This window comes from Mizuhopecten yessoensis, unplaced genomic scaffold, assembly GCF_002113885.1.
Source record: "Mizuhopecten yessoensis strain PY_sf001 unplaced genomic scaffold, ASM211388v2 scaffold716287, whole genome shotgun sequence".
In the NCBI taxonomy this organism is placed as follows: domain Eukaryota; kingdom Metazoa; phylum Mollusca; class Bivalvia; order Pectinida; family Pectinidae; genus Mizuhopecten; species Mizuhopecten yessoensis.
Window position 1 is genome coordinate 355255 of NW_018480041.1, and position 26910 is coordinate 382164.

At 34.6% G+C, this 26910-nt stretch overlaps 2 protein-coding genes across 12 annotated transcripts in view; one reads left to right on the top strand and one right to left on the bottom strand.

Annotated features, from left to right (window-relative positions):
* LOC110442655 (vegetative cell wall protein gp1-like) overlaps positions 1-6090 on the top strand; it is a 206612-nt gene extending 200522 nt beyond the window's left edge. For all 11 annotated transcript variants that reach the window (XM_021486355.1, XM_021486348.1, XM_021486356.1 and 8 more), the window contains 3 exons: positions 2388-2468; positions 3729-3893; positions 4423-6090. In XM_021486355.1, the coding sequence (XP_021342030.1) occupies positions 2388-2468; positions 3729-3893; positions 4423-4521 (345 nt within the window). In that variant the 3' untranslated portion in view covers positions 4522-6090. The remainder of the gene's footprint in view (positions 1-2387; positions 2469-3728; positions 3894-4422) is intronic.
* A 2591-nt stretch (positions 6091-8681) lies between these two features.
* The window catches only part of LOC110442650 (protein RRP5 homolog), a 165731-nt gene continuing 147502 nt past the window's right edge, over positions 8682-26910 (bottom strand). Inside the window, exons 42-43 of the mRNA XM_021486343.1 lie at positions 10629-10794; positions 8682-9171 (exon numbers count right to left, since the gene is read on the bottom strand). Coding sequence (XP_021342018.1) covers positions 9003-9171; positions 10629-10794 — 335 coding nt within the window. The 3' untranslated portion in view covers positions 8682-9002. The remainder of the gene's footprint in view (positions 9172-10628; positions 10795-26910) is intronic.

A 26910-nucleotide genomic window follows, 5' to 3' on the forward strand; every position in this document is an offset into this window, starting at 1 on the left:
ATACTTTGAATATTACATGTTAATAACTTGATTGGAATTATAACCTTGAGTTGACAGTTTGATACTTTGAAAATTTTGAGCCAGCCCTACCCCAAAGGGCTGTAGGGTGGGGCCCAAAGGAGTCAGTGTGCTAAAATTTCTTCATTTTCCTTGTTTAGAATCAGAGGTGCTAGTTTCAAATACTTTTTAGTCTTAAATCTGTATGCTAGATATTGAATAAGGTGGTTTTATTGTTTTTTGTCACTTTGAATGATATTTCTGTACATGTTAAAAACAAAATCAACTCTCTGTATAAATATATCAGGTGACCGTTAAGGCCCATGGGCCTCTTGTTAGCTCACCTGGCCCAAAGGGCCAGGGTGGTGATATTTGGCCAGAAGCAAACTGGGATAAAGGGCTACTAAGTTTGTTCAAATAAATGACCTTCACCTATTTTCAAAGTCACAGGGGTCAAATATGTTAAAAAATTTAAATGACTTCTTCTGAATAACCAAAATGCCCAGAGTGATGATTTTTGACTAGTAGCATGCTAGGATAAAGGGCTACCAAGTTTGTTGAAATGAATGACCTTCATCCATTTTCAAGGTCAAAGGGGTCGATATATTTAAAATCTTTATACAACTTCTTTTGAATAACAAAGAGGCCTAGGCTTATGATATTTGGCTAGTAACATGCTGTGATGAAGGGGTACCAAATTTATTCAAATGAATGACCTTGCCTTATATTCAAGGTCACAGGGTTCAAATATGTTAAAAACCTTTAAACAACTTCTACTCAATAATCGCAAGTCCTAGGATGATGATATTTTGCCAGGAACATGCTAGGATGAAGGGCTACAAAGTTTGTTCAATTAACTGACCTTGACTTATATTCAAGGTCACAGGGTCAAATATGTTAAAAACCTTTAAACAACTTCTTCTGAATAACCATTAGGCCTAGGGTGATGATATTTGTCTAGTAGCATGCTGGGATGAAGGGCTTTAAAGTTTGTTCAAATGAATGACCTTCATCTTTTTTCAAGTTCACAGGGTCAAATATGTTCTTAACCTTTAAACAACTTCTTCTGAATAACCAAAATGCCAAGGGTGATGATATTTGGCCATTAACATGCTGGGATGAAGGACTACCAAGTGAATGACCTTCGCCCATATTCAAGGTCACAGTGGTCAATATATGTTTAAATCTTAAAATGATTTGTTCTGTATAACCAAAAGGTCCAGGGTAATGATATTTTTCCAGAAGCATGCTGGGTTGGAAGACTATAAACTCTGTTCAACCTAATATTATAATCTCCTTGTCGACATTCAAGGTTACAGGTGTCATATGTTTAAATCTTTTAATATATTCTTATGAAAGAAACACTGATATTTTGCCTGTAACTGTATTTTAGTCCACTTTTAAGATGACAAGTGTGAGATTAATACCAGGTGAGCGATGCAGGCCCATTGGGCCTCTTGTTCTTGTTCTTTTTATATAACTGCACTGACTTTCTATATTGGAGAACAAGCTATACATTATAATTAAAAAACTTGTTATTCTGCCACAATTTCTCTAGCCAAAGTTTGTCATAAAAAGGGGCTTGTCAATACAACAAGGAATAACTTTATTTAGTAATTGTTAATGTGTTGACTGTAAGTGAGGTGCCCAATGGAAGTCGGGACATTACATCAAGGTTTGGCTGTATGTTTTAGTTAGCTATGTTTGCAGTTATACAATTAATTTATGCTGTTTTAACTTTAAAAGTGTAAACTTGAGTTGATTTTTCATGGCAAAAGCTATTTTTGAACATGTGCTATTAATCACATATTTACAGGAGAAGTACTGCATCATGCTGTTTGTATGCCAAAAATAAGAATCATATATTACCTTTATAATCTTATTACAGGTTTGTCTACTTGCATAAGAAATTCATTTCAGGTTACTTTTTTGTTTTTGTATAAATATTTTTTTCCCTTTAATATGGTCTTATGTTTATCTTATCACCTTAGGTTATCAAATTAATGCTTTCAATATAGTATTCACTTCCGGATGTCATCAGTTAAGTTAATAAGTCCAAATTAGCACTTGAAAAATGATATCTAACCTTTTTAGTGGGAAACACATAAATATTATGAAATACAAGCAGTTGTGATATATTTGTTAATTCCTTGTCTTTTCACAAAAATTACTGATTTAATTTATTTCGCTGTTGCCTGGAAGGTTTGAACTTGATTCTGTTAAATTGTTCATATAGTCAGGCTGAGTGTACTTATATCTGGAGTTCCAGTCTGCAAGTAGGAAAATGCAAGGAAGTAAACATAATAGGAAAACAATAGCACACACATTAGTTTATCCTGTATAGGATGACACTTATCCAGAAGAACAGTTAATGATTTTTGATATTTCAGGAGGACTTGAGCTGCTATGACTGGTTTAGAAGGAACATGACACGACAGGAAGGTGACACAAAGCTCAAACAGAACAGTCAGGTAAGTCAATACTGATCTATACACGACAAGAGACTTTGGTGTAACCTGTCTTATTTTAAGCTTGTTATCACACTCGACAATCGCATAATACAATTAATTGTCGCTAAATTTAGCACCCATCAGCTGGAAAGAAATACTTTTATAGGTGCAGAGTACACAATTTCATTTTGTGAATTTTGTTTTTGATTTTGCCGCAAGATGTTTGCGTTTGGTGTCTCAAATATAAACAATATGGCGACAACTTAATTTGATATGAACACTCGCAAATTCATCACCAAATATCTATTTAGACTTATGGAAGTAAATATGAATGTTTTAATACAACTCTTAATGAAATCTATTTGTATTATGAAAAAAAAAATAATGACTTTGTATTGGGAACTTGCACTACAACGCTATTTTGAATACAATGTTTCGTATCGTTTGTTGCCGGACAGATGTCGATTTCTCAGTCATAATCAGCTGCCAGTTAGTCATACTGCTGCGAAACAGAAGATGTGACGTCTATAAACCAAAACATGAAACAATATTTATTCACGGTTACATGTTTAATTCTTGCAGCAATTAGGCCTCGTCTAAAAAGTACATTAATAATCCACCATTTTGTTATCTGAGTGCGAGTCTAGTGAGGACATCCAGACCGGATTTGGGGTACGGAAAGAGTTAAGGTGCTAATATGGATTATTATAGATCAACTTCCCTGTTATCGGTGTTATGCATTTCAATGGTTTCAGTAAGACTACAAGTATCCTTGTGAAATGTAAATACTGATTAACTGACAATATATGTTGTACGTGATGCATTTCAATAGGGCCATATTAAATTTGTTTTAATATTTTACCCTCAGAAAATAAAGTATTATTATTACACACCCTTCACATCAATTGTACTATGAACACATGATTAGTAAAACGTAGCAGAACTGGAGAAAGGTTTGTAGAACTACAGAAGATATGTTTGTTTTGATCAAGGCTACTTACCCTTTTTAGCTACCACAGGAGATAGCTATAGAGTACTACAGCATACTACTGAGATGTACTTGGTTTCAACATATTTCACCGCCAAAATGTAGTGGGGAGGGCCACAAAATTGAGTTTTTCCCAGTACATCTTTGAACTGTTTATAACTACCATATCTCAGTTACACTTTCATTTGTGTTTTGTTATGTAGAGCAGAGGTTTAAGTGAAACTTTTCTGATTGGACTTAAAGTGAATATTCTAATTTGATAAATGTATTTAGATGTCTTTGTTTTCTTCCAGAATGGAATGTTTGCTATAAGAGAGTCCAACAAAAAGTCAGCAGACGGTGATCCTCGACCTTACACACTCATGATATTCAACGATAAGAAAGTCTACAACCTGCCCATACGGAAACGTATATCAGATGGACATTATGCCATGGGAAATCCTAAACCTAGGGAAGAGGTAAGTACAATGTTCCCTTGACTTGTCTATATGTTTCCTCTATGAATGTGACTCGGGCTCATCGTGTGGAGTTTTCGTCTGTCACAACATTAAAATGTTTAATATCTTACCCTCTTATAGCAATGATTGAAAAAACACTACTAGAAACATGGCTAGACTAGTCTAGCCACTAGTCGGAGGCTGGTGAAAATTTCAAGCTGAACTAATGGTTCTGAAAACTGCTCATGTTGAATTATAATGGGTTTGTAAAATTGTGGAGTAGTAAAACTGGAAACTATAAGCCCAGTTGACAATTGGTTAATTTCTAGCCCTGTAGAAGCAATGTATACACTTGGGATGTCAAAGGTAGTCACAAGATCTCTTTGTTCAAATTATCAGAAATCTTTGTTTATTGCTTTTTTTGGGAGAGTGTACATTGTTCAAGTAACATTCTTTACAGTGTGTCCAAGCTTTTAGTATTATCAGCCACCATGTTGTTTAAGTACCAGTAATTAAGTCCCTTCCTACAGTGTTTTTGTATATGTTTCAGACCTTTCCAAAACTAGCTGACTTGGTGGCTTTTTTCTCCAAAAGGATGATCGTGTTGGCTGGGAGTGGACAAACACATCTAAAAAAGCCAATACCTTAGCAAAGGATGGATGGCTTATTCTCCAATGCACTTTGTAAACTGATGTCATGGACCTTAAAATGTTGTTTAGCCAATTATAAAACTGCCATTCAGAGGACTTTCAAATGCTTAGTGGACATGAATAACCTTGAAATGATCAAGGTCAAGGTGCATGCAGGGGCCTTAAAGTGATATTCATATATCCTGGAGTTGCTTTTAAGGGGACAGTTGAGAGATAGTGCAATTGATAGGAATAACAGGAAAGTGCACATGGACAATCATCATTTCATGTTTAAATATATGAACAGTGGTCTTAGACCACTTGTTATATATACACAGTCATCTAAGGCATAGCCTTATCTGTGGTCTTAGACCACTTGTTTAAAGTAGATCAGCAATATCTTGGCAACTTACCAAAAGTCAGGCCACATATCTTGGCAACTTGTCTAAGGACAGGCTATATATTTTGGCAATATGTCTAAGGTCAGGCCACATATCTTGGCAACTTGTCAAATGTCAGGCCATATCTTGGCAACTAGTCTAAGGTCAGGCTATATCTTGGCAGCTTGTCTAAGGTCAGGCCATATCTTGGCAACTTGTCTAAGGTCAGATAATATCTTGGCAACTTGTCAAATGTTATGTCATATCTTGGACACTTGTCAAAGGTCAAGCCATATCTTGGCTGCTTGTCTAAGGTCAGGTCATATCTTGGACAGTTGTCTAAGGTCAGATAATATCTAAAGTAAGGCCATATCTAGGCAGCTTGTCTAAAGTCAGGCCATATCTTGGCAGCTTATCCTAAGTCAGGTCATATCTTGGACACTTGTGTAAGGTCAAGCAATATCTTAGCAACTTGTCTAAGGTCAGGCCACATCTTGGACACTTGTCTAAGGTCAGGCCACATCTTGGTAGCTTGTCTAAGGTCAGGCCATATCTTGGACACTAGTGTAAGGTAAGATCATATCTTGGCAATCTTGTAAGGTCAGACCATATCTTAGCAGCTTGTCTAATGTCAGGTCATATCTTGGACACTTGTCTAAGGTCAGGCCATATCTTGGCAACTTGTCTAAGGTCATGCCATATCTTGGCAATCCTTTAAGGTCAGGTCATATCTTGGCAACTTGTCTAAGGTCCGACCATATCTTGGCATCTGGTCTAAGGTCAATTTATATCTTGGGACACTTGTCTAAGGTCAGGCCATATCTTGGCAGCTTGTTTATGGAATAGCTGTGCCATTGACAGCGAATACATGTTCTAAATTGATGCTGATATCCCAGTGAAAACAAACCCCACAGTATTTCGTTATTTGACAATGTATTGTGCTTCCCTTTGTATATAAGGAAAGTTGTTTTAGCGAAAGTGTTGTTCTGAAGGGTAATGTATACATTGACATTTATGCTCAAGGAAATGAACAATTATTGCAGTGAGCTGAATTTAAATATCCCGAAGAATATGCTGTAGTGGGGCGTCCGTTGTCCGTCCGGCATCAATGCTTTACTTTAATCTAAAGACCTTCACCAATTTTCAAGGTCACAGGGGGTAAAATATGTTAAAACTTTAAACAACTTCTTCTGAATAACCAAAATGCCAAGGGTGATGATATTTGACAAGTAGCATGCTTGGATAAAGGGTTACTAAGTTTATTCAAATGAATGACCTTCAATCATATTAAAGGTCACAGGGATCAACTGTCTTAAAAGAAAACTTTATACAACTTCTTCTGTATAACCAAAATGCCAAGGGTGATGATATTTGACAAGAAGCATGCTGGGGTGAAGGGCTACCAAGTTTGTTCAAATGAATGACTTTCACTTATATTCAAGATCACAGGGGTCAATTGTCTAAATTTTGTTCCAATCAATGATCTTGGCATTTATTCAAGGTCACAGGGAACCTTTTACAACTTCTTCTGAATAACCAAAATGTTGAGTATACAATTGAAGGAATTTAAACCAAATTCAGTCTGAAGCATGCTTTGGAACAAAGGAATCAATTTTGTTTAAACTGAGGTGTGTTGGCCCCCTTCTTTGTGACAGATGGGTGGGGCCCATTAGGGGAAATAGAGGAAAACATTAAAGATCCTTCTCCTTTTGTACCAATGAAGGGATTTTAACCAAACTTGTTTTAGAGCATCTTTTGGTAAAGGGAATTTAATATCTATAAATGAGGAAGCTCATTTTCTTGGTGTTTTACCTACCAAAACATATTTACATGTAGATGTTCTTGCAACTTTGTTTCTAGTACTCCTATGATAAAACTGTATGGTACTCAGCAGGTTTTAGATTGAAAATAAAATACCAGGTGAGCTATTAAGGACCCTCAGGGCCTCTTGTTAATGTCATCCTGCTATTTATTTCTGTGACAAGTCTCGCTCGTTCTCCATATTGAGGTGGTATATTTGAATGAGTGTGAATGTGTACACACAAGACTTAACAGAAACAAATGCTTAGGTATATAATTAAGGTCCATTTAAATTTGTGATGGTTTATAACACTTTGAAGCAGATTATCTACTTTGTCAAGCTTTAACACATATTTTAACCTGAACCAGATCATCAGCAACCACATTCCATCTGATGTTTTGAACATTTGAAGTCTCTTAATACAGCTTACTTGTTTTGAAAATATGAATGAAAAAAGCAAACAGAGCTAAGAAATATATGACTGCTTTCTCACATGTGGAACCTAACAAAATAATTTCGGTATGAATTACTAGCTTGTGTTCCGTTAATCCATGTAGTTGTATCCTTGTATCCTAACTAATCCAGACTGTGTCCCAGTTTATAGATTCTGGTTTTAAATACAGCATTCATAATCATCTAAGAAACTGGATACATATTGACTTTGCCTGGTATTATTTTTAAGCTTTATGTATTATTGATAATCTGGTACACCTCCTGTATCATGTTAAGAAATATGTCTACGTATACCTGTATTGGTAAGGTGTTTTTTTAACATGAATCGGAATATATCGGAGCAATTTTGGATCCATTTTAGAATTTTACTAGATATGCATGTATATACATGCATAGTCTATTTTTATACTGAAACATTCCTACCTAATAAACTAAATTCCTATATGTGTTATGCAAAATAGAAGCAAATTAAATGTATTTTTGCTACTACATATATTTCAGGTATAAACCTTTTTATGAATTTTGTATTCATTGTTGAACTTGTTTAGGATTATAGGTCATTATGTTAATTTATGCAAATCAGATGCATGCTTGGGAGCCACCAGAAGAGAAGACATTTTTACATCAGTGTATATCATTGAATATTTATGAGAACAAATTTAAATAAAGCACAACCTACATTTTTCTTCCGATTTATCTTCTATTTAGTTTAAACTTTGTGTTTCTATTCATTGGATTTGAAAACAAACATTGAAATAGTAAAACAACAATGTTCTAATACAAAGATTTTAAGGAAATGATTGTAAGATTTTACAACATGATCAGGACTGGATACAAAAATAATGCTAAAACCTCTTCTTGTCAAGCTATGTAAACCTTTGTTTTAGTCTTACTTAAGAGGTTTCATGTATTACTTACTAAGGCCAATACATGTTCTTAACCATAATTTACAGATCATCACTACCATGATTGCTCTTAGATAATGGTCACATCCAGAGGCCAAAGACAAATTTTATTTATTTACACATTAAATCATAAACCATAAGTATTTCTGAAGCTTCAAAAGCACAATGAATGGGTAAATACAAATGAGAGGTGTGCTTTTGCAGAGGTGTAAAATCTACATGCAAGATACATGTATACCTGATGGCCAAGGCAACAATTTTTTTGGACTCAAACAAATTCAAAAATCAAACGCCCTGGCGAAGTACAATATTTTGCTCATTTACAAGCTAATGGTCATTTAAACAAAGAACATGGGGTCATAACATATAGACTTTCAGTGCAGACAGAACTGTTTTTAATGGCCACTTGGCATTGGTAATTACTTAAATGATTTTCTGGCTCTGATTTTCCAAATAAACATGATAGTATTTCACTTTCTTCAGTTACTATCTCATAACCTATAACCTTTCAACAAGTACACGGTCAATTAAGTTGAAATAGCTGATGACAATTTAGTGAGACTTTATTTCACCTGTCTGATTATTGAACATCTACATACCAAACACATCCTATCAAAAACCATGAACAGAAACTTTTAATGTATTATTTGATGTCTTTATTCAGTGAAGATATGGAAAACATAGCATTAAAAATCAACATTGAATTTATTTAAAAACTGTTTAAAAAAAGATTTTTTATTTCGTTATTAATGGTCGGACCCTTTGTCCTTTTATGAAGTTATACTACCGAAACAGGTATTATAAAACTGGTGAAATTGCAACAAATTCTCCATTGTTGACATGCTGTCATGTCATTATTTAACAGCAAATATATTATAATTTACTTCTGCCAGCTTACACTTCCCTGATGCTGTTTGTTTTGATATTTATCAAAATACACGATCATACATTGTGAAATCTGTTCAATCCTCTGTGTATCCTTGAGATTCTACATATTCTAAGGCTTTCCTCCTCACATTTTCTACTGTCTCAGAATCTCCATAATCTTTCTCAAAGTCCAAATACTTCTTGTAGAAAAACTTCATTTTTTTTGCTGACTGTTTCAGATGTATCACTCTCTCAAACAGTTGTCTGTAAAGATAAAAGAATTATTATATATTGTGTTATTTTGATTTATTTCAAAATTCATACCAAAGGTTACTTTATTTCACACAAACGAACTGACCTTAATGTACAAAGACTTTAAGTTGTGTGTCACTTAAAGTGAATGCCATCTTCTGAATAACCACGAGTCCTAGGATAATGGTATTTGGCCAATAACATGCATGGATAAAGGGCTATCAAGTTTTTTAAAACGAATGACCTTCACATATATTCAAGGTCACAGGGGTCAAATATGTTCGAAACCTTTAAAAAACTTCTTCTGAATAACCAAGAGGCCTAGGATAATGATATTTGGTCAGTAATTTGCTGGGATGAAGGGCTACTAAGTTTGATCAAATGAATGACCTTTACTTATATTTAAGGTCACATGGGTCAAATATGTTAAAAACCTTTATACAACTTCTTCTGAATAACCAAGAGGCCTAGGGTTATGACATTTAGTAAGTAGTATGCTGGGATGAAGGGCTACCAAGTTTGTTAAAAATGAATGACCTTGACAAATATTCAAGGTCACAATGGTCAAATATGTTTAAAACAATTTCTTCTTGATAACCCATAGTCCTAGGATAATGGTATTTTGCCAGTAACATGTTGGGATAAAGGTCTACCAAGGTTGTTCAAATAAATGACCTTCGCCCATATTCAAGGTCACAGTGGTCATTATATGTTTAAATCTTTAAATTACTTAAAAATATTTTGCCAAAAGCATGCTGTGTTGGACATTCAAGGTCACAGGCATCATATGTTTAAATCTTTTAATAGGTTCTTATGAATAAAACACTGATATTCTGCCTGTAGCTGTATTTTAGTCCACTTTTAAGATTACAAGTGTGAGATTAATACCAGGTAAGCGATCCAGGCCCATTGGACCTCTTGTTGGGCATTGTGTAGTTAACGCATGAACTTTTTTTTATTTTTTAATCAATTCTGTTCAAATATTGTACGTTAATGCTATAAGACATTATATTAAACCCATATTACAGGTTTTTCTGTCGAATTTCAATTTTCTGCGTTTTGGCGTATCACATTTGACATAGCAACAATGTACTTCATTTTTGCCGTTAACTTTTCCTTGTTTACATAAAATTTGTTTCTGTGCGATAACTTTAGTTTCTTTAGGTTGATCGAGCTCAGACTTCATACAATGCTTTCTTACAAATAGTGCTTACTTGGGATCGCTTTTAAAGTTCAAAGGTCAAGGTCACCGTTACTATAAATGGAAACTTTGTTTCTGTTCGATAAATTTAGTTCCTTAGAACTCAATCTTCATATGGTACTTCCTTACTAAAAGTGCTTGCGTGGGATTGCTTTCTCATTAGCGTTGCATGCGCAGGTGACACATCCACTCCTCGTCTAGTTGTTAATGTTTGTGTTTTAGGTTATTGAAATCTTAAATATTTGGATTTTGATATCTTTACACTAACCTTGCCTCTTGACAGTCACCCAACTTGACCACCATGTCCAGGTAAACTGACCACAAATCTGTTCTTTTAGGGTAGTTACCCAATACGCTCTCAAACATGGTCCGGCCACGTTCTGCATCTCCATACTTAAACTCCAGCTGGGCGTTCTTTGCTATTGTTTCCACGTCTGTAACAAAATGAAAAACAAACCTCTAGATGAATGTCAAATCAGTTGCACGAGTCTAAAGATATGTCTTTCTAATTTCTTTAAAGAACATGTACAAATCTATACAAAGGTGTAAGATAAACAAGAGGCCCAGAGGGCCTGTATATCTAAGCAATCATGACAAAACATTCTCCAAATGACTCAGATACTAGGTCCCTAGTCCCTGACTTCCATGAATGCTTCCGAACAATATGATTGATATCCATGGCATAGTTCTACAGAAGAAGTCGTTTATTGCAATATAGCCAAATTGCCTCCTTTTGGCCCCGCCGTCAGCCCCACCATTTGTACAATTTTGAATCATGCCAACTAGGGGTACTTCCAGTCAAATATGGTTGATATCCCTCTCTTAGTTCCAGAGAAAAAGTCGCTTAAAGCAATATAGTCAAATAACCCTTTTTGGCCCTGCCCCTCAGGCCCCCTTAGGGATCAGCCACACCATTTGTACAATTTTGAATCCCTGCCTCGAATGAATGCTTTTCATCAAATATGATTGATATCCAGTGCATAGTTCTACAGAAGAAGTCGTTTGTAGCAATATAGCGAAATAACCTACTTTAAGCCCCCGCCCCTCAGCCCCCTGGTGGGGGGGGGGGGGGGGGGGGGGTCAGCCCAACCATTGGTACAAATTTGAATCTCTACTACCTAGGGATGCTTCCATTTAAATATGGTTGATATCCATCTGAATTCCAGAGAAGAAGTCGCTTAAAGCAATATAGTCAAATTGCCCCCTTTTGGCCCCACTCTCAGCCTCTGGGGGGTCAACTTCACCATTTGTACACTTTTGAATCTCCACTACCTAGGGATGCTACCAGTCAAATATAGCTGATATCTATTTCTTAGTTCCAGAGAAGAAGTCGCTTAAAGCAATATAGTCAAATTGCCCCCTTTTGGCCCCACTCTCAGCCTCTGGGGGGTCAACTTCACCATTTGTACACTTTTGAATCTCCACTACCTAGGGATGCTTCCAGTCAAATATGGTTGTTATCCATATCTTAGTTCCAGAGAAGAAGTCGTTTAAAGCAATATAGCCAAATTGCCCCCTTTTGGCCCCGTCCCTAAGCCCAACCATTTGTACAATTTTGAATCCCTACCACCTAGGCATCCTTCCAGTCCAATTTAGTTGAATTCCAAGGAGTGGTTAAGAAGAAGTAGTCATTTAAAGAAATTGTTGACGCACAGACGACGGAAGCCACGGTATGACATATGCTCATCATGGTCCTTCGGACCTGATGAGTTAAAAATAAATCGACAAAATGGTTATACAATCTTAAATTATAGATGATATAACAGTTACCTTACAGATACCAAACCTAAATTAAGGTAATAGGATTGTGTCACCATTTCTCGGTAGATTTTCTTAAAATTTTGTAGTTATATTGCTTTGAAGTAAAGAAAATTGTCTGCCACAAAAAAAAATATAGGTTGTCAGAATTAGAAGGATTTTAAATGGAAATTTATGTAAAAAAGAGTGAATTTTGAAGAAAAAAATGAAACACAATATTTTGCAAAATAATGTTAATAAAAATGATACTGACATAGATAAGTATTGCATTAATGTATATCAATTTCATAAATGCTGAAATTGTGTAAAACTAATTATCGATAAAAAATAAAAATAAATGACATTTTATAACAAAACCATATACACATAGTAATTGCATGTAAGAGTTATCGTTCTTGAAAAACTTGACAGTAGTGAAATAGGTAGTCGGTTTCCTTAAGTACAGAAAAATGGACACATGTGACTCATTGATTAAAAAACAACTGAATTAATGCCTGGATTGCTATGAAATACTTTAATATTGAAAGAACACACTGTTCTGTCAATAAACAACATACAATATTCATCAGTTTAATATTAAACATTAGAATATGGAAAAACTGATGTAGTATTACCAGCGTCTACTAGAATTGCTCCAGTTAGGAACGTTTCTCGGCAGTAAGATTTTGGGATCAAAGGAAAAATTCAAAATAGCGTAGGACGTTAACGCTTAACGTTACAGAAAAACTGAAGACAGCTGATTCATTGGGATGGAATTTCACATCGACTGCAAAAAGATTTTTAAAAAATAGTTTAAAAATGAAAAAGTTGAAAAATTGATGACCTTTGATCCGACACGGAGGATTTTAATTGGACATTTTTTCTAATGACATTTTTGTGAGAAAAAGTTAGTCCCAAGCAATATCTGCAAATGATATCAGGCATAAATGCTGTATAATAAACGGTTTTCAGATATGGCGGTTTTAAGATTTTGACATATGTCATGGCAGCCATATTTGATTTTTGTCGTACTCGAAAAATGTTGCAATAACATCTGTAAATCATGGCCTACAATATACCTGAAAGACTTTGAACATGTCTGCTACCAATCAAAAGATTTGAATGCAAAAATCTCACGAATCTGATGGTGAAAAGCCCTCATAATAAGAACAACACTTTCGACCCCTATGACCTACAAATCCATTTTTCCACTATGATTCTGCAACAAAAATACTCCTCTTTGCTTCTTCATAATATAGAAAAAGATTGTTCAATAAAATATGCTTTGTTTGTGTCTTATTATAAATCAAAGTACTGAGAGTACTGAGAAAACTTCAAAATTGCACAAAAATGACTTTCACTTTTGAAATTATATTTAGAGTAGGTCAGGGTCATTCATTTGCACACACTTAAAACTCCTTCATTCAAGCATGCTTCTTGCCAAACATCGTTACCCTGGAATTATTGGTTATTCAGAAAAAGTGGTTTCAATATTTTTACATATATAACCTGTGACCTTGAAAGTCATTCAAGGTCAATCACTTATACAAACTTGATAGCCAATAACGTGACCATGTTATTTATCAAATAGTAGGACTCTAGAAGAAGTTTTTTGAGGTCATTATCTTGAAATAGCACATATGAAATTTGACCCCTAAATAACTCAAAAATATGCGCATTTGTGTTGTCCACATCATACCGGAATATAAAGAGAATATATCGAACAATTTTCGAAAATATTCTTGATTAAAGAAATTTATTTTTTTAAACATTTGACATTTGTGACCATTTGTTCACACCTGATACCCAAACAAGACTCTAGATCTTGTGGAACTTAAAAAGAAGATTTTTAGCTAAGGCGTTAGCCGCAAGCTATTGGTATTACTTCAGTAATGAGCTCAAGATATTCATAAATGTCATCTCCACCTATGCCCCCTCTAATGACAGCAGATAGTACTAAATTGAATCATATGCCGGACCTACTGTCTTTATTATGCATTACTTTGGACTCAAATTCACTTGAATGGCTTGTAAATATAATTCATATCCTTGGTAGAACATGTGATCTTATTACAACGTCGTATTCTTCTTGAAATTGCACCCTGTTTATTTCAATCGGGAAGTGCAAGTAGACTAGGTCATGCATGCTTCACGCAACTTCCTGTAAAATAATTCAGTTAATGAGCTCAGATATTCATAAACGAGACCTACGTCATTTACCAGTAATACTAAGCAAACAGCAAATAAAATCCATTACCACCAACTCAAGTTCACTCTAAAGTAACTAAATCTAATTGTATTCTTAGTTAGAACTGAGTATCCTACAACTTTGTATTCTTATGAAAAATACACTGTATATTTACTCTTGGAACTGTCGCTAGATTAAGCGGTTACACGGAAATACTGTCCTCTGATTGGCTAAAATGTGTGACTCTTGCATTTATGTCCCGGCCTACATTTATATATTGTGTGGTCAGAGCTATGAAGCGGTTCTGTTCCAACTAACTGAGCAAAATCAAAAGTGCTAATCTGTAATAATCAAAATATTACATATTCGTTGAAATAACAAATCCTTACTAAAAACTCTTAAAATAGAAACGACCGCCATGTTAGATCACGCGTGATGTTATTTCAATTATCCGTTTCCTTATATGGCCAAATATAGTATTACTACTGATGTCGTCATGTTTACTACAATTTCTATATATAGTCATAAAACCCATATTAGATGTACGACCTATATGCTAGGCCCTATCGGAAGACGGACGAAGTTTCCAACATGGCAGTCAAATCAGATTTCGATTGCACTTGCTATGTAAACTTGATAATTCCACAACGAACAAGCAGGGTATAACTTAAAATTATGTAATAGATCAACAGAAAAAGTTCATATTACAAACCTAATAGTGGATGTAGATCGTGTCAATTAATTCTAAAATCGCCCCGTGTGATTCACACCAGGCTTTGCTCAACTAAAGTAAATTTTGGCATGGGATCGCCCGGACGGGTATTAATATTAGTACTAACCCCTGGCCTTCTCTAGCTCCATATTTGTATTCTAATCTGAAACTTATTTTCCTTCACAGTATTACCGTTTTGTTCCATTTTCATCCTTAGATAAAGAGGTGTCACAAACGCCTGCTCGCTAACAGGTCGGCCAGAAACGAAAAATATGCGCCGATAAGTCTACATTTTGTTTGTCTGTTGGTGTGATTTGTGTATTTCATTTATTCGTCAAGAATTACCATATAACAGGATGATCTTTTTCATTATACACAATAACAACAAATGAATACTTGATGAAGATAAATCTATTTCGCCTTCGGAATGATTTCAGACATGTACTACGGGAAGAAGACGAGTGATCTCCCTTACATTAAGCCTTAATAGACATGCGCATATTTTACTTTCATTTTGTGTAGGCCTAGATATCGTTCGCAACGCGCGGTGGAAAAGACGAAAATGCAGGCGAGTGTTGTCTTTATATAAGGCAGGTTGTTTAAGCAGCATTGACATTGAACAATATGCATACATTTCGGCCACGTTTACCTACAACTGAGTCATAAATAAGGATCTGGATCCCGATTTCGGTGATTTGTGGCCAAGCATGACGCATGTTGTCAGCGGCGATGACAAAAAGGAAGGTGCTTCAACGTTATGTATAGCAGTGATTATGCAAAAACAAACAAAATGAATGGACTTTTTACACTAACGAATAACAGCGTCACAAGGTGCTCCCGACAAAATTTTCGAACTAGCTATAGGCTCAGTTGCGAACTGATTTCACATTGTTTGTGAGGATATTTGGCCTTATATTTCTTCTGATTCAGTTGAAAAAAACCATGTTATAAACATTGTATTATTAGATTCATTGTGATGTTGGCTGTCATTTCAGTTTCCATTGTTATACTACTTCTAGTAGTTCTAAATATTATGAAATGACAGACACATTGAGGCCAAAACAACTACTTTGTGTTTCTACTATCATCTGCAGAAAAAAATAGAATAGGTAAATATTAGCCAACCTTTTTTTTTTAATTTGAAAAAATATCTTAACTGTGCTTATATAGAGCAGGAGTTCTTACTTTCACAGGGCATATACAAACTTAAGGGTACTGTAGGCACACAAATCTAGGATAGGTCGGGTTAGCCACAGGTGCCAGACACACCAATAAGTAATGTGTGATAGTTTATACACATCATATTACTATTAGTGTGTCCAGTATCTGTGGGGTTAGCAGAAACACAATATTTTTTTTAATTGGCCTTATTTAATGATCATTACTAGGTCACACAGGAATCATTTATAACTTGAAAGATAGAATAATTCTTCGCAGAAAAAATGGAAATATAATTATTATTTTAACCTTTTCTGAGTTGTACAATTTTAAAGTATCTTCTGTCTGAAATCTGATCATAACTTGGTTTATGACAAAAGGTGTAAAAGAATCTCATACTGGGGAAAAGTTTTTCTATATAGTCCCAAAAACTACAGTTAAAATCCTTAAGCACTTACAAGATACAACAATATTTATTTTATGTCAAATTTGCAATAAGCTACCTGTAAATTTAAAGAGCTTATATTTGAACAAAACATTATAACATGAAAAAAATGAAAATAAACATACATGTTCTATACTGTTAACAAAGAAAAAGAGTTTATCACTTGGAAAGCATTTTGCACATAACAGACACATTGCACACGGTAAGCACATCAGCACATTAAGCACATTTGGGTACAGCACATAAAAAACAAAGCCATCACGTGGAAAGCTTATTAGCTCATAGTAGGCACATTTGCACACTAGAAGCAAAACAAAGAAGTGCAATGGACATCTCCATGTTTCCTGGTTAATTTATTTTTTCTGGAAACAACCAGGGGAGATTGATGTACTGCTTCATCTTTTGTATTAATGAAAACCGTGAATATCTAGGTGTGTGTGTTTAAACTGTCCTCTTTTTTTACTGTGGTTCAAGAAAAAAAATCCTTCTTTTTCCACAAGTCAATTTGAAGGCTAATATATAACAAGAGGCCCATGGGCCTTAACGGTCACCTGATATATTTATACAGAGAGTTGATTTTGTTTTTAACATGTACAGAAATATCATTCAAAGTGACAAAAAACAATAAAACCACCTTATTCAATATCTAGCATACAGATTTAAGACTAAAAAGTATTTGAAACTAGCACCTCTGATTCTAAACAAGGAAAATGAAGAAATTTTAGCACACTGACTCCTTTGGGCCCCACCCTACAGCCCTTGGGGGTAGGGCTGGCTCAAAATTTTCAAAGTATCAAACTGTCAACTCAAGGTTATAATTCCAATCAAGTTATTAACATGTAATATTCAAAGTATCATTTGCCATTATAAACCATAATAAATTTTGCTGCCCCCCCCCCACTCCCCACCCTTCCTTACCCAGGGTGTAAACGTGAGACCCTAGGGTCATAAACCTTAGGACTAAGACCCTTCCATCTAATGAGAGTGTTTGATTCTACCATATCTTGGTCTTGAAAAGAAGATTTTTTCAGTNCAATTTTGGTAAAGCACCTTAAGACCCTTCCATCTATGAAGAGTATTTGATTCTACCATATCTGGGTCTTGAGAAGAAGATTTTTGAAATTTTAGTCAATTTGACCCTTTTTTGCCCCGCCCCTCAGGCCCCTGGGGGCTTGGGACTAAACCGGCAACAATTTTTGTTGACCTTTGTCCATGGAAGGTTCCTGCAAAATTTCATTGAAATTGGTTCAGTGGTTTTGGAGAAGAAGTCGAAAATGTAAATTGTTTACGGACACACGACGGACGACGACGGACAAAAGGCGATCGCAATAGGTCACTTGAGACTTTGTCTCAGGTGACCTAAAAAGAGAGATAATTTTGTTTTGTTTCTACTGGTACCTTTTTTATGTACACATGTTTTACCATCTAAGAAACCAGTTAAGGTGTCTAAAGCCCCCATGAGATGTGGTGTTATAAGTTGACTTTTATGTACATTTTGTTTATATTTAGTTCTGCTACCAAAGAGATTGACTGACATGCACTAAAATGTTTGTGAACCATTTTAATGAATTCCTAAGCTGTAATGCCTTATTTCTCATTGTACAAGCTCATCATACTGCTATGCCTCCTATTTCTTTTGAATATTGTCTCTAAACATTATTATTGCTGGTGCAGAAATTATTTGGTGACTATATTCTATTTTTTCTCTCTCCATACCTTTGAGGACTTCATGAGCTTTTTAAAATGGCTGCAAGAACTGTACCAACAGTGACATGACATTTTTAAGTCTATCAGTTACCGTATATAGGAGGAACCTCTGACTAAATCATTTTCTCTTAGGCTCATGACAGCCGAGTCCACAGATCCTTCCAACAGCGAATAGTTCAAATACTTTCCTTGCAAAATGGAGAAGTCAGTGATCTTTACTTGGGAGTGGAACAGATTGAATCTGTGATTATTGATGCTGAAAGCCTGATGAATGTGATTGAACAGCCCAATAAAATGAAATAAAGTTATAATGTGTAACTTGATATTTGTTAATTTCACTCGATTTTACCGTGTCCAACTTTTGACATCAAATCTTATGTGATATATGAGAGGAATCCCACACAAGATGAAATCTTGGCTATGTCAATGAAAGCAATTGTTTCTTAAGTTTTCAACCATATTTCTTGAAAGTTCATTTCTAAATTTCATGCATCAATTGTTCAAGACAGTTTTAAGGTCAAGTTCATACATTCAAGGTGAAGGCTACAGCTACACAACCTGTGCATGTGACAGGGTAATTGTCAGTGCTTTCCTAACTAAGTATTCAAACAAAATGTTTAAAACTTGCTCCATCATTCTGAACATCAAATCATGCACTACAAACAAATACACATGCATGAACCTCAACTTTCATTAAGTCTTGTCAACATTTCTTGCACAATGGTATCAAAACCAACAATAATGACAACTAGCTGTTATAACATAGTATATGTGCTCTAGATGGTACATTTGCAGTACTCTTTTAAAATATATTTGAAATTGATATTTGCATCTTATTTCTAATGCTAGCCTATGACGACAACGATAAAGTTGAACATATGCTATACATTTCTTTTTATGAAGAATTTATGCAATGGAAACAGAGGGAAAATAGTGTATCTCTATTATATTTTGGTTATCATATTCAATATTGAAACATACAACAATATATTATATTGTATTAGAGTGCTTTTTATCTCATTTGTTCCTAGGAACACTGATGCAAAATAATTCCATTTTTCATAAGTAGAGACCTTTTCACTGCAGTGAATATGTGAAACACTGTTTTAAAAAGCTTTTCAAAAATTTTGACAGACTTGTAAAGGTACATTGTATGGAAAGCAGTCATCCACTAGTCTGTCCACAATTTGGTTTCAGCAAGTTAATATACTTAAATATTGTTCAGTTTTAATGAAACTTGGGTTTGTGTATGAACAATATACACAGACTGATAAAAAATTGAAACTTGAACATAATTCACACGTATTAAAAAGCATGCACACCCTGGTCAATATCCATACTTTACAAGATAATTTGCTTGAATATATATTGATCAATACACAAACTTCGATGATAAGTTCAAAGTTGAGTGAAAGCCATGCATAATTAATTAGCATACTGTGCTGTGATTGGTCAATGGTTTTTAGCTAAGGCGTGAGCCGCCAGCTATTGGTATTACTTTAGTTAATGAGCTCAAGATATTCATAAATGTCGATTTCACATAGACGGCCTCTAGCGGTACCCACTGGTACTAAATTGAATCATATACCGGACCTACTGTCTTTATTATGCGTAACTTTGGACTCAAATGCACTTGAATGGCTTGTAAATATCATTCCTTTCCTTTGTAGAACATATGATCTTATCACAACCTCGTATTCTTATTGAAAATGCACCCTGTTTATCTCAATCGGGAACTGCTACTTGACTGTAGGTCATGCATGCTACACGCAGCTTCCGGTAAAAATACTTCAGTTAATGAGCTCAGATATTCATAAACGAGACATAACGTCACCTACCAGTAATACTAAACAAACTGCAAATAAAATCCATTACCACGGACTCAANTACAAAGACAAAACATGAGTATAATAACAGAGACCAAAATATTACAACATGGAAAAATAAAATAAAAACATGTATGTACATGTAGTATACTGTAAGCTCAGAAAAAGAGTTTATCACTTGGAAAGCACTTAATAGGCACATTGAACACGGTAAGCACATCAGCACATGGTAATTTAAGCACATTTAGAACATTTGCATACAGCACATAAAAAACAAAACCATAACATGGAAAGCTTATTAGCACATAGTAGGCACATTTGCACATTGTAAGCAAAATAAAGGAGTGCAATGGACATCTCCATGTTTCCTGGTTAATTTCTTCTTTATGGAAACAACCAGGGGAGAGTGATGTTCTGCTTCATCTTTTGTATTAATGAAAACCGTGAATATCTAAGTGCGTGTGTTTAAACTAATTTTGTTTTGTTTTTACTGGTACCTTTTTATGTACACATGTTTTACCACCTAAGGAATTAGATGTCTTAAGCCCCCATATGATGTGCTGTTATAAGTTGAATTTAATGTACATTTTGTTTATATTTAGTTCTGCTACCAAAGAGATTGACTTATTGAAATGTTTTTGAAACATTTTAATGAACTCCTCAGCTTTAATGCCTTATTTCTCACTATACAAGCTCATATTGCTATGCCTCCTATTTGTTTGAATATCATCTCTAAACATTATTGCTGGTGCAGAAATTATATGGTAACTATGTTCTATTTTAGGGGGGGAAAGCAATCAATATTACAACAGACAGGGATGGTTATTGATGGGAGAAAGGAGGATGAGAAATAGGAACTGTACCAACTCTCTCATACCTTTGAGGACTTCATGAACTTTTTCAAAAGGCTGCAAGAACTATACCAACAGTGACATGACATTTTGAAATCTGTCAGTTACTTTATAGAGGAGGAACCTCTGACTAAATCATTTTCTCTCAGACACATGAAAGCCGAGTCCACAGATCCTTCCATCAGCGAATAGTTCAAATGTAGTTCAAATGCTTTCCTCGCAAACTTTTCCTTAATGGAGAAGTCAGTGATCTTTACTTGGAACAGATTGAATCTGTGAATATTGATGCTGAAAGCCTGATGAATGTGATTGAACAGCCCCTACTTGATGCTGAAACCCTGATGAATGTGATTGAACACCCACTACTGACTAAGGGCACAAATGTTGGAAACAACGTTTGTTTTGATCAATATAACACTATGGGTGGTGGGAGCAAATTGGAAAAAAAATTAAAAGTATGTTTTTAAAGATAGAAATACTGGTCATGGCTTCCTTTTAGTTTTTGTCCAATGAATTAAAAGTCAACGCAAATGTTAAGTAGTAAAAGAAATGTAAGATCCCTGGTATACATTGTACTTTTAACAATGCTTATGATCAATATCAATAAAATAAAATAAAAGTTATAATATGTAACTTGATATTTGTTAACTTCGCTCGATTTTACTGTGTCCAACATTTGATATTAAATCTTGTGTGATATATGAGAGGGATAGCACACAAGATTGTATCAATGTCAATGAAAGCAATTATTTCTTAAGTTTTCAACCATATTTCTTGAAACTTCATTTCTAAATTTCATACATCAATTGTTCAAGACAGTTTTAAGGTCAATTTCATTCAGTCAAGGTGAAGGCTACAGCTTCACAACCTGTTCATGTACATGTGACAGAGAAATTGTCAGTGCATTCCTAACTAAGTATTCAAACCAAATTTTATAAACCTTGATCCATCATTCTCAACATTAAATCATGCACTACCTGTTTGCATATACACAAGCAACCTCAACTTTCAATAAGTCCTGTTGTCAACATTTGTTGCACAATGCTATCAGTTCTGAAACCAACAATCATGACAACTGTAATAACATAGTATGTGTTCTAGCTGGTACATTTGCAGTACTCTTTTGAAATGTATTTGAAATTAATATGTGCATCTTATTTCAAATGCTAGCCTATGAAGATGATAAAGCTGAACATATGCTATAAAGTTGTTGTTTTCTTTGTGAAGAATTTATGCAATGGAAATAGAGGGAAAATAATGTAACTCTCCTAATCTTGTGTGTGTGTGTGAGTATGTATGTTTATATTTTGTTTATCTTATTCAATATTGAAACATACAACAATGTATCATATTGAATTAGAGTGCTTTTTATATTATTTGTTCATGGGAACACAGATTCAAAATAGTTCCATTTTTCATAAGAAGAGACCTTTTCACTGCAGTGAATATGTAAAACACTTTATTTAAAAGTTTTTCAAAATTATTGAGAGACTTGTAAATTTATGGGTAGCAGTAATCCACTTGCTTATCCACAATTTAGTTTCGGCAAGTAAACATCCTTATAAATATTGTTCTGTAACAATATACACTGACTGATGCAAAATTGAAACTTGAACAAAATTCACACGTATTAAAAAGCATGCCAACCCTGGTCGATGTGCACACTTTACAAGATAACTTGCTTGAATATATATTGATCAATATACAAACTTAGACGATAAGTTCAAAGTTGAGTGAAATCCATGCCTAATTAATTAGCATACTGTACTCTGATTGGTCAATGGTTTTATGCCAAGTAACTTTGTTAGATAAGGCAAGGGTTGATATCTTATTCAACAACAAAGGCAAAGTTCAAAGATGTTCACAATCTGTGCATAATCTATTCAATGGTTTAAAATAATCAGGTATTGGTCAAAGGGGTAAATGCCAGTTTCAGTTTTTAATGTTCTATGAAATACATTGTATGGACAAAGGGAAGCAATTCCTAATTCCTATGCAAATTAATTATCCAAAGGTTTAAAATGATATATTCTAGAGGAAACTTGGTACCCCTCTTCTGACAAACCTATAAAGATATACTGTACACACAAGAAGAATAACTTCACAGTGGTACACTTTTACATAAAACTTTGATTCATAACAAATTAACAGTAAATCCTTCTGTACAATATGATGGGAACTTCGTCTTTATTTTGTTCTCTATTCCAAATATAATATATATATATATTTTGCCTTAGCTTTCAGTACTTTCAGTACTTTGATTACCAATTAACTTTGTCAGATAAGGTCAGATTCTGATGAAACTTGGTTGATATCCCCTTATTCAACAACAAAGGCAAAGTTCAAAGATGAACACAATCTGTGCATAATCTATTTAATGGTTTAAAAGTGCCAATTTCAGTTTTTAACACTTGAAATATGGACAGATGGAAGCAACTCCTATGCAAATGAATTATCTGAATGGTCTAAAATGATATATTCTAGAGAACACTTGGTACGCCTCTTCTGACATGCATATAAAGAGATACTGTACACATAAGAAGAATAACTTCACAGTGGTAAACTTTTACATAAAACTATGATTTATAACAAAATTAACAGTTAATTCTTCTCTACAATATGATGGGAACTTCGTCTTTATTTTGTTCCCCTTTCCAAAAATAATATATATATCTTAGTATAACTTTTGCCTTAGCTTTCAGTACTTTCAGTACTTTGATTAAAGTTTGTTACCCAATAAAGTGCATTTCAACTTTGACCCCTACCGAAAACCCAAAGATGACATTGTTTGCCAAAGCAACATGAGAAAAAAAGTTTGCCCTTGCACATTTCTGTATCATATAGAAAAATCAGCTTTGTGCTTGATATTGTTAACGAAATATATTGGTATAGGCTATTATAACAAATCGGAGCCTGTGGTGGCCATCTTGAAATTTTAATCGCTCCAAAAATTAACAACACTTCGGAAGGGCCCACAGAGGAATACATGTACTAATTGTGGTTAATACTGCAATGGCAGAATTGGAGAAGAAGATCATTGAAGTTTGTAAAAATATTATCAGCTTTTCAAAAAGATCAAAGGCAATAATGAACACGTCATATGACAGTAACAGGAAATGTTTCAGAAACAATTGATATATCAAATTGATCGGATGGCCATTGACTATCGATTATCAAAAGAATTTTTCAAAAAAAAAAAAAAAATGAAAAAGTTTTAAAAATAGGTGACCTTTGACCCAATGGCGACGATTTAAACTTGACCTTTTTTCTCATTACATGGCATGGGTCAAATTAAGCCCCGACCACACTCTATCAGTATATTATAACAAAAACACAGTACCATTTATATTTAAGGAGATATGGCTATTTTGAAAAGGGTTAACAAAAATAACTTTATAGGTCATGGCGGCCATATTGAATATTTGATGAAGTTGAAAATACTTCAATGGCATCTCCAGACCATGACCTACAACATTTAAATATCAAGCATATATCTGCTGTCATTTAGAAGAAAATGCTGGGACAATATTTGTGTAGAATAAGAATAACAATAATAACTAGATTTGATGCAGATCAAAACACGGGATTTCAAACAGGAAAATGATCAAAGATATGTTCTCGAACTGACGATCGCTTTTAAACGTTTCTCTTCGCTTCCCTTTGCTTCCCTTCTCTGACAAACCTTTTTTGTAGGTTTCACTTGTTTATTGGCCTGCATCACTTACTGGTCACCGAAAACAAACATTTAAACATACAGTGAGTAAATTGTTCCTGGACATATTGAAGCTGACTATTATACCTAGTAAGATTGGCAGATGTACCTTGTTTGTGGATAAGGGCAGATCTGTGATTCAATAAGTCCACAGTAAGGAGACAGTCTCTACGTAGTTTGAATGTTCTGTACGGGTTTTTGCCCTTTGAACGTGTGCTAGTCTACAGTAGCTGACTGAGTAGTGTGGGATTCCCAGGGTGCCAAATGACGTCAGAGAAAGACTGGATAAATATAGGCAGCCAATGGGCTTGGTTGTATACGAATGTAGTCCCTAAATGTCGTCATATAGTCCGTCCACTATGCACGTCAGGATGATGAATTGAAACTAGCATTTTGTCTATATCTGTTGGGTTTGCCATGCTAATGAAAGGCTGGTGTTTACCCACTACAGTAGAGATGTAAACTGTCCATACTTTTAAGATTGGGAGTGCTTAGTAATCGATGTAGTATAACCAGCGTGTATTAGATGCTTTATATAAATCAAAGTACTGAGAGTACTGAAAGCACTTGACAATCGCACAAAAATAACAAAGTGGTATGTCTTCGTCATTTGTGATGCTATGACCTTGAAACTTTGGAAATACCTTGAATAGACCTTACTCTTTAATATTTAAAAAAAGGAACTAATTTTATGATTTGTTATTTTTTACCTATATCTGATCCCATAGCGAGGCTTTTAACTAGACATATTCTCTGAAAACATGCCATGGGAAAAAGTTAGCCCCGACTAATCTCTACAAGAAGTATGAAGCGTTCAAGCAGTACAACGAAAGCTTTCGAAGTTATGGTCGTTCGAAAAACGTTTTTTAAAAACTCTATTTGTACATCTGTGACCTTGACCTTTGGCATTATGATCATGAGTATGTTCGCAAACCATGTGTTCCTTGTCCTCTAATACGTGCTGAAATATGAATGTGGTATCTATATTCGTACTTGAGATAAGTGTCCACAAGCTCATTTGACCCCTGGGGCCTCGAATGTAGGTCAAGGTCAATGATATGTGCTATTTTTGTAGGCAAGGCTACATAATATGGATGTACCAAAGATCAACTCTGTATGTGTCTGAATGAAGGAGAAAAACCATTTTAGTAAAATGTTGGAAATTTTGAATTTTGGCGGGAAAATGAACATTTATCAAAGTGGCATATCTTCGTCATTTTTGAAGCTATGATCATGAAACTTTGGTAATACCTTGAATAGACGTTGCTCTTTAATATTTTAACAAAAAATAAAAAATAAATATGTTTTTTTTTTTTACCTATATTTGACCCAATAACGAGGCTTTAAACTTGATATTCTCTGATAACATGTCATGGAAAAAAGTTAGCCCCGACTAAGTTCTACAAGAAGTATGAAGCGTTCATGCAGTACAACGAAAGCTTTCGAAGTTATGGCCTTTCGAAAAACGTTTTTAAAAAACTCCATTTTTAGGTCTGTGACCTTGACCTTTGACATTATGATCCTGAATTTGTTCGCATACCATGTGTTGCTTGTCCTCTAATACGAACTGAAATATGAACGTTGTACCTTTATTTGTACTTGAGATAAGTGTCCACAAGCTCATTTGACCCCTGTGGCTTTGAATGTAGGTCAAGGTCAATGATATGTGTTTTTTTTGTAGGCAAAGCTACATACTTTGTATGTACCAAATATCAACTCTGTATGTGTCAGAATGAAGGAGGAGAAGCGTTTTGAGGAAAATGCTGGAAATTTTGAATTTAGGCGGGAAAACGAATTTTTCAAAGTGGCATATCTTCGTCATTTTTGAAGCTATGACTTTGAAGTTTTCACGTGTACCTCTATTATAACATGCCCTTTCAGATGAAATGAAAATATAACTCATGTTGAGATTTTTATTTTTGACCTATATTTGACCCCATAGCGAGGCTTTTAACTTGACATATTCTCTGTAAACATGTCATGGGGAAAAGTTAGCCCCGACCAAGATCTACAAGATCCACATAAAGTTCATGCAGAACAACGAACGCTTATGAAGTTATGATCGTTCTAAAAATGTTTTAAAATAACGTATTTTAGATCTGTGACCTTGACCTTTGACATTATGATCATGAATTTGTTCGCACTGTATGTTTCAGTTGTACGCTACCACATACTGAAATATGAACGTAAGATCTCTGTTCGTTCTTGAGATAG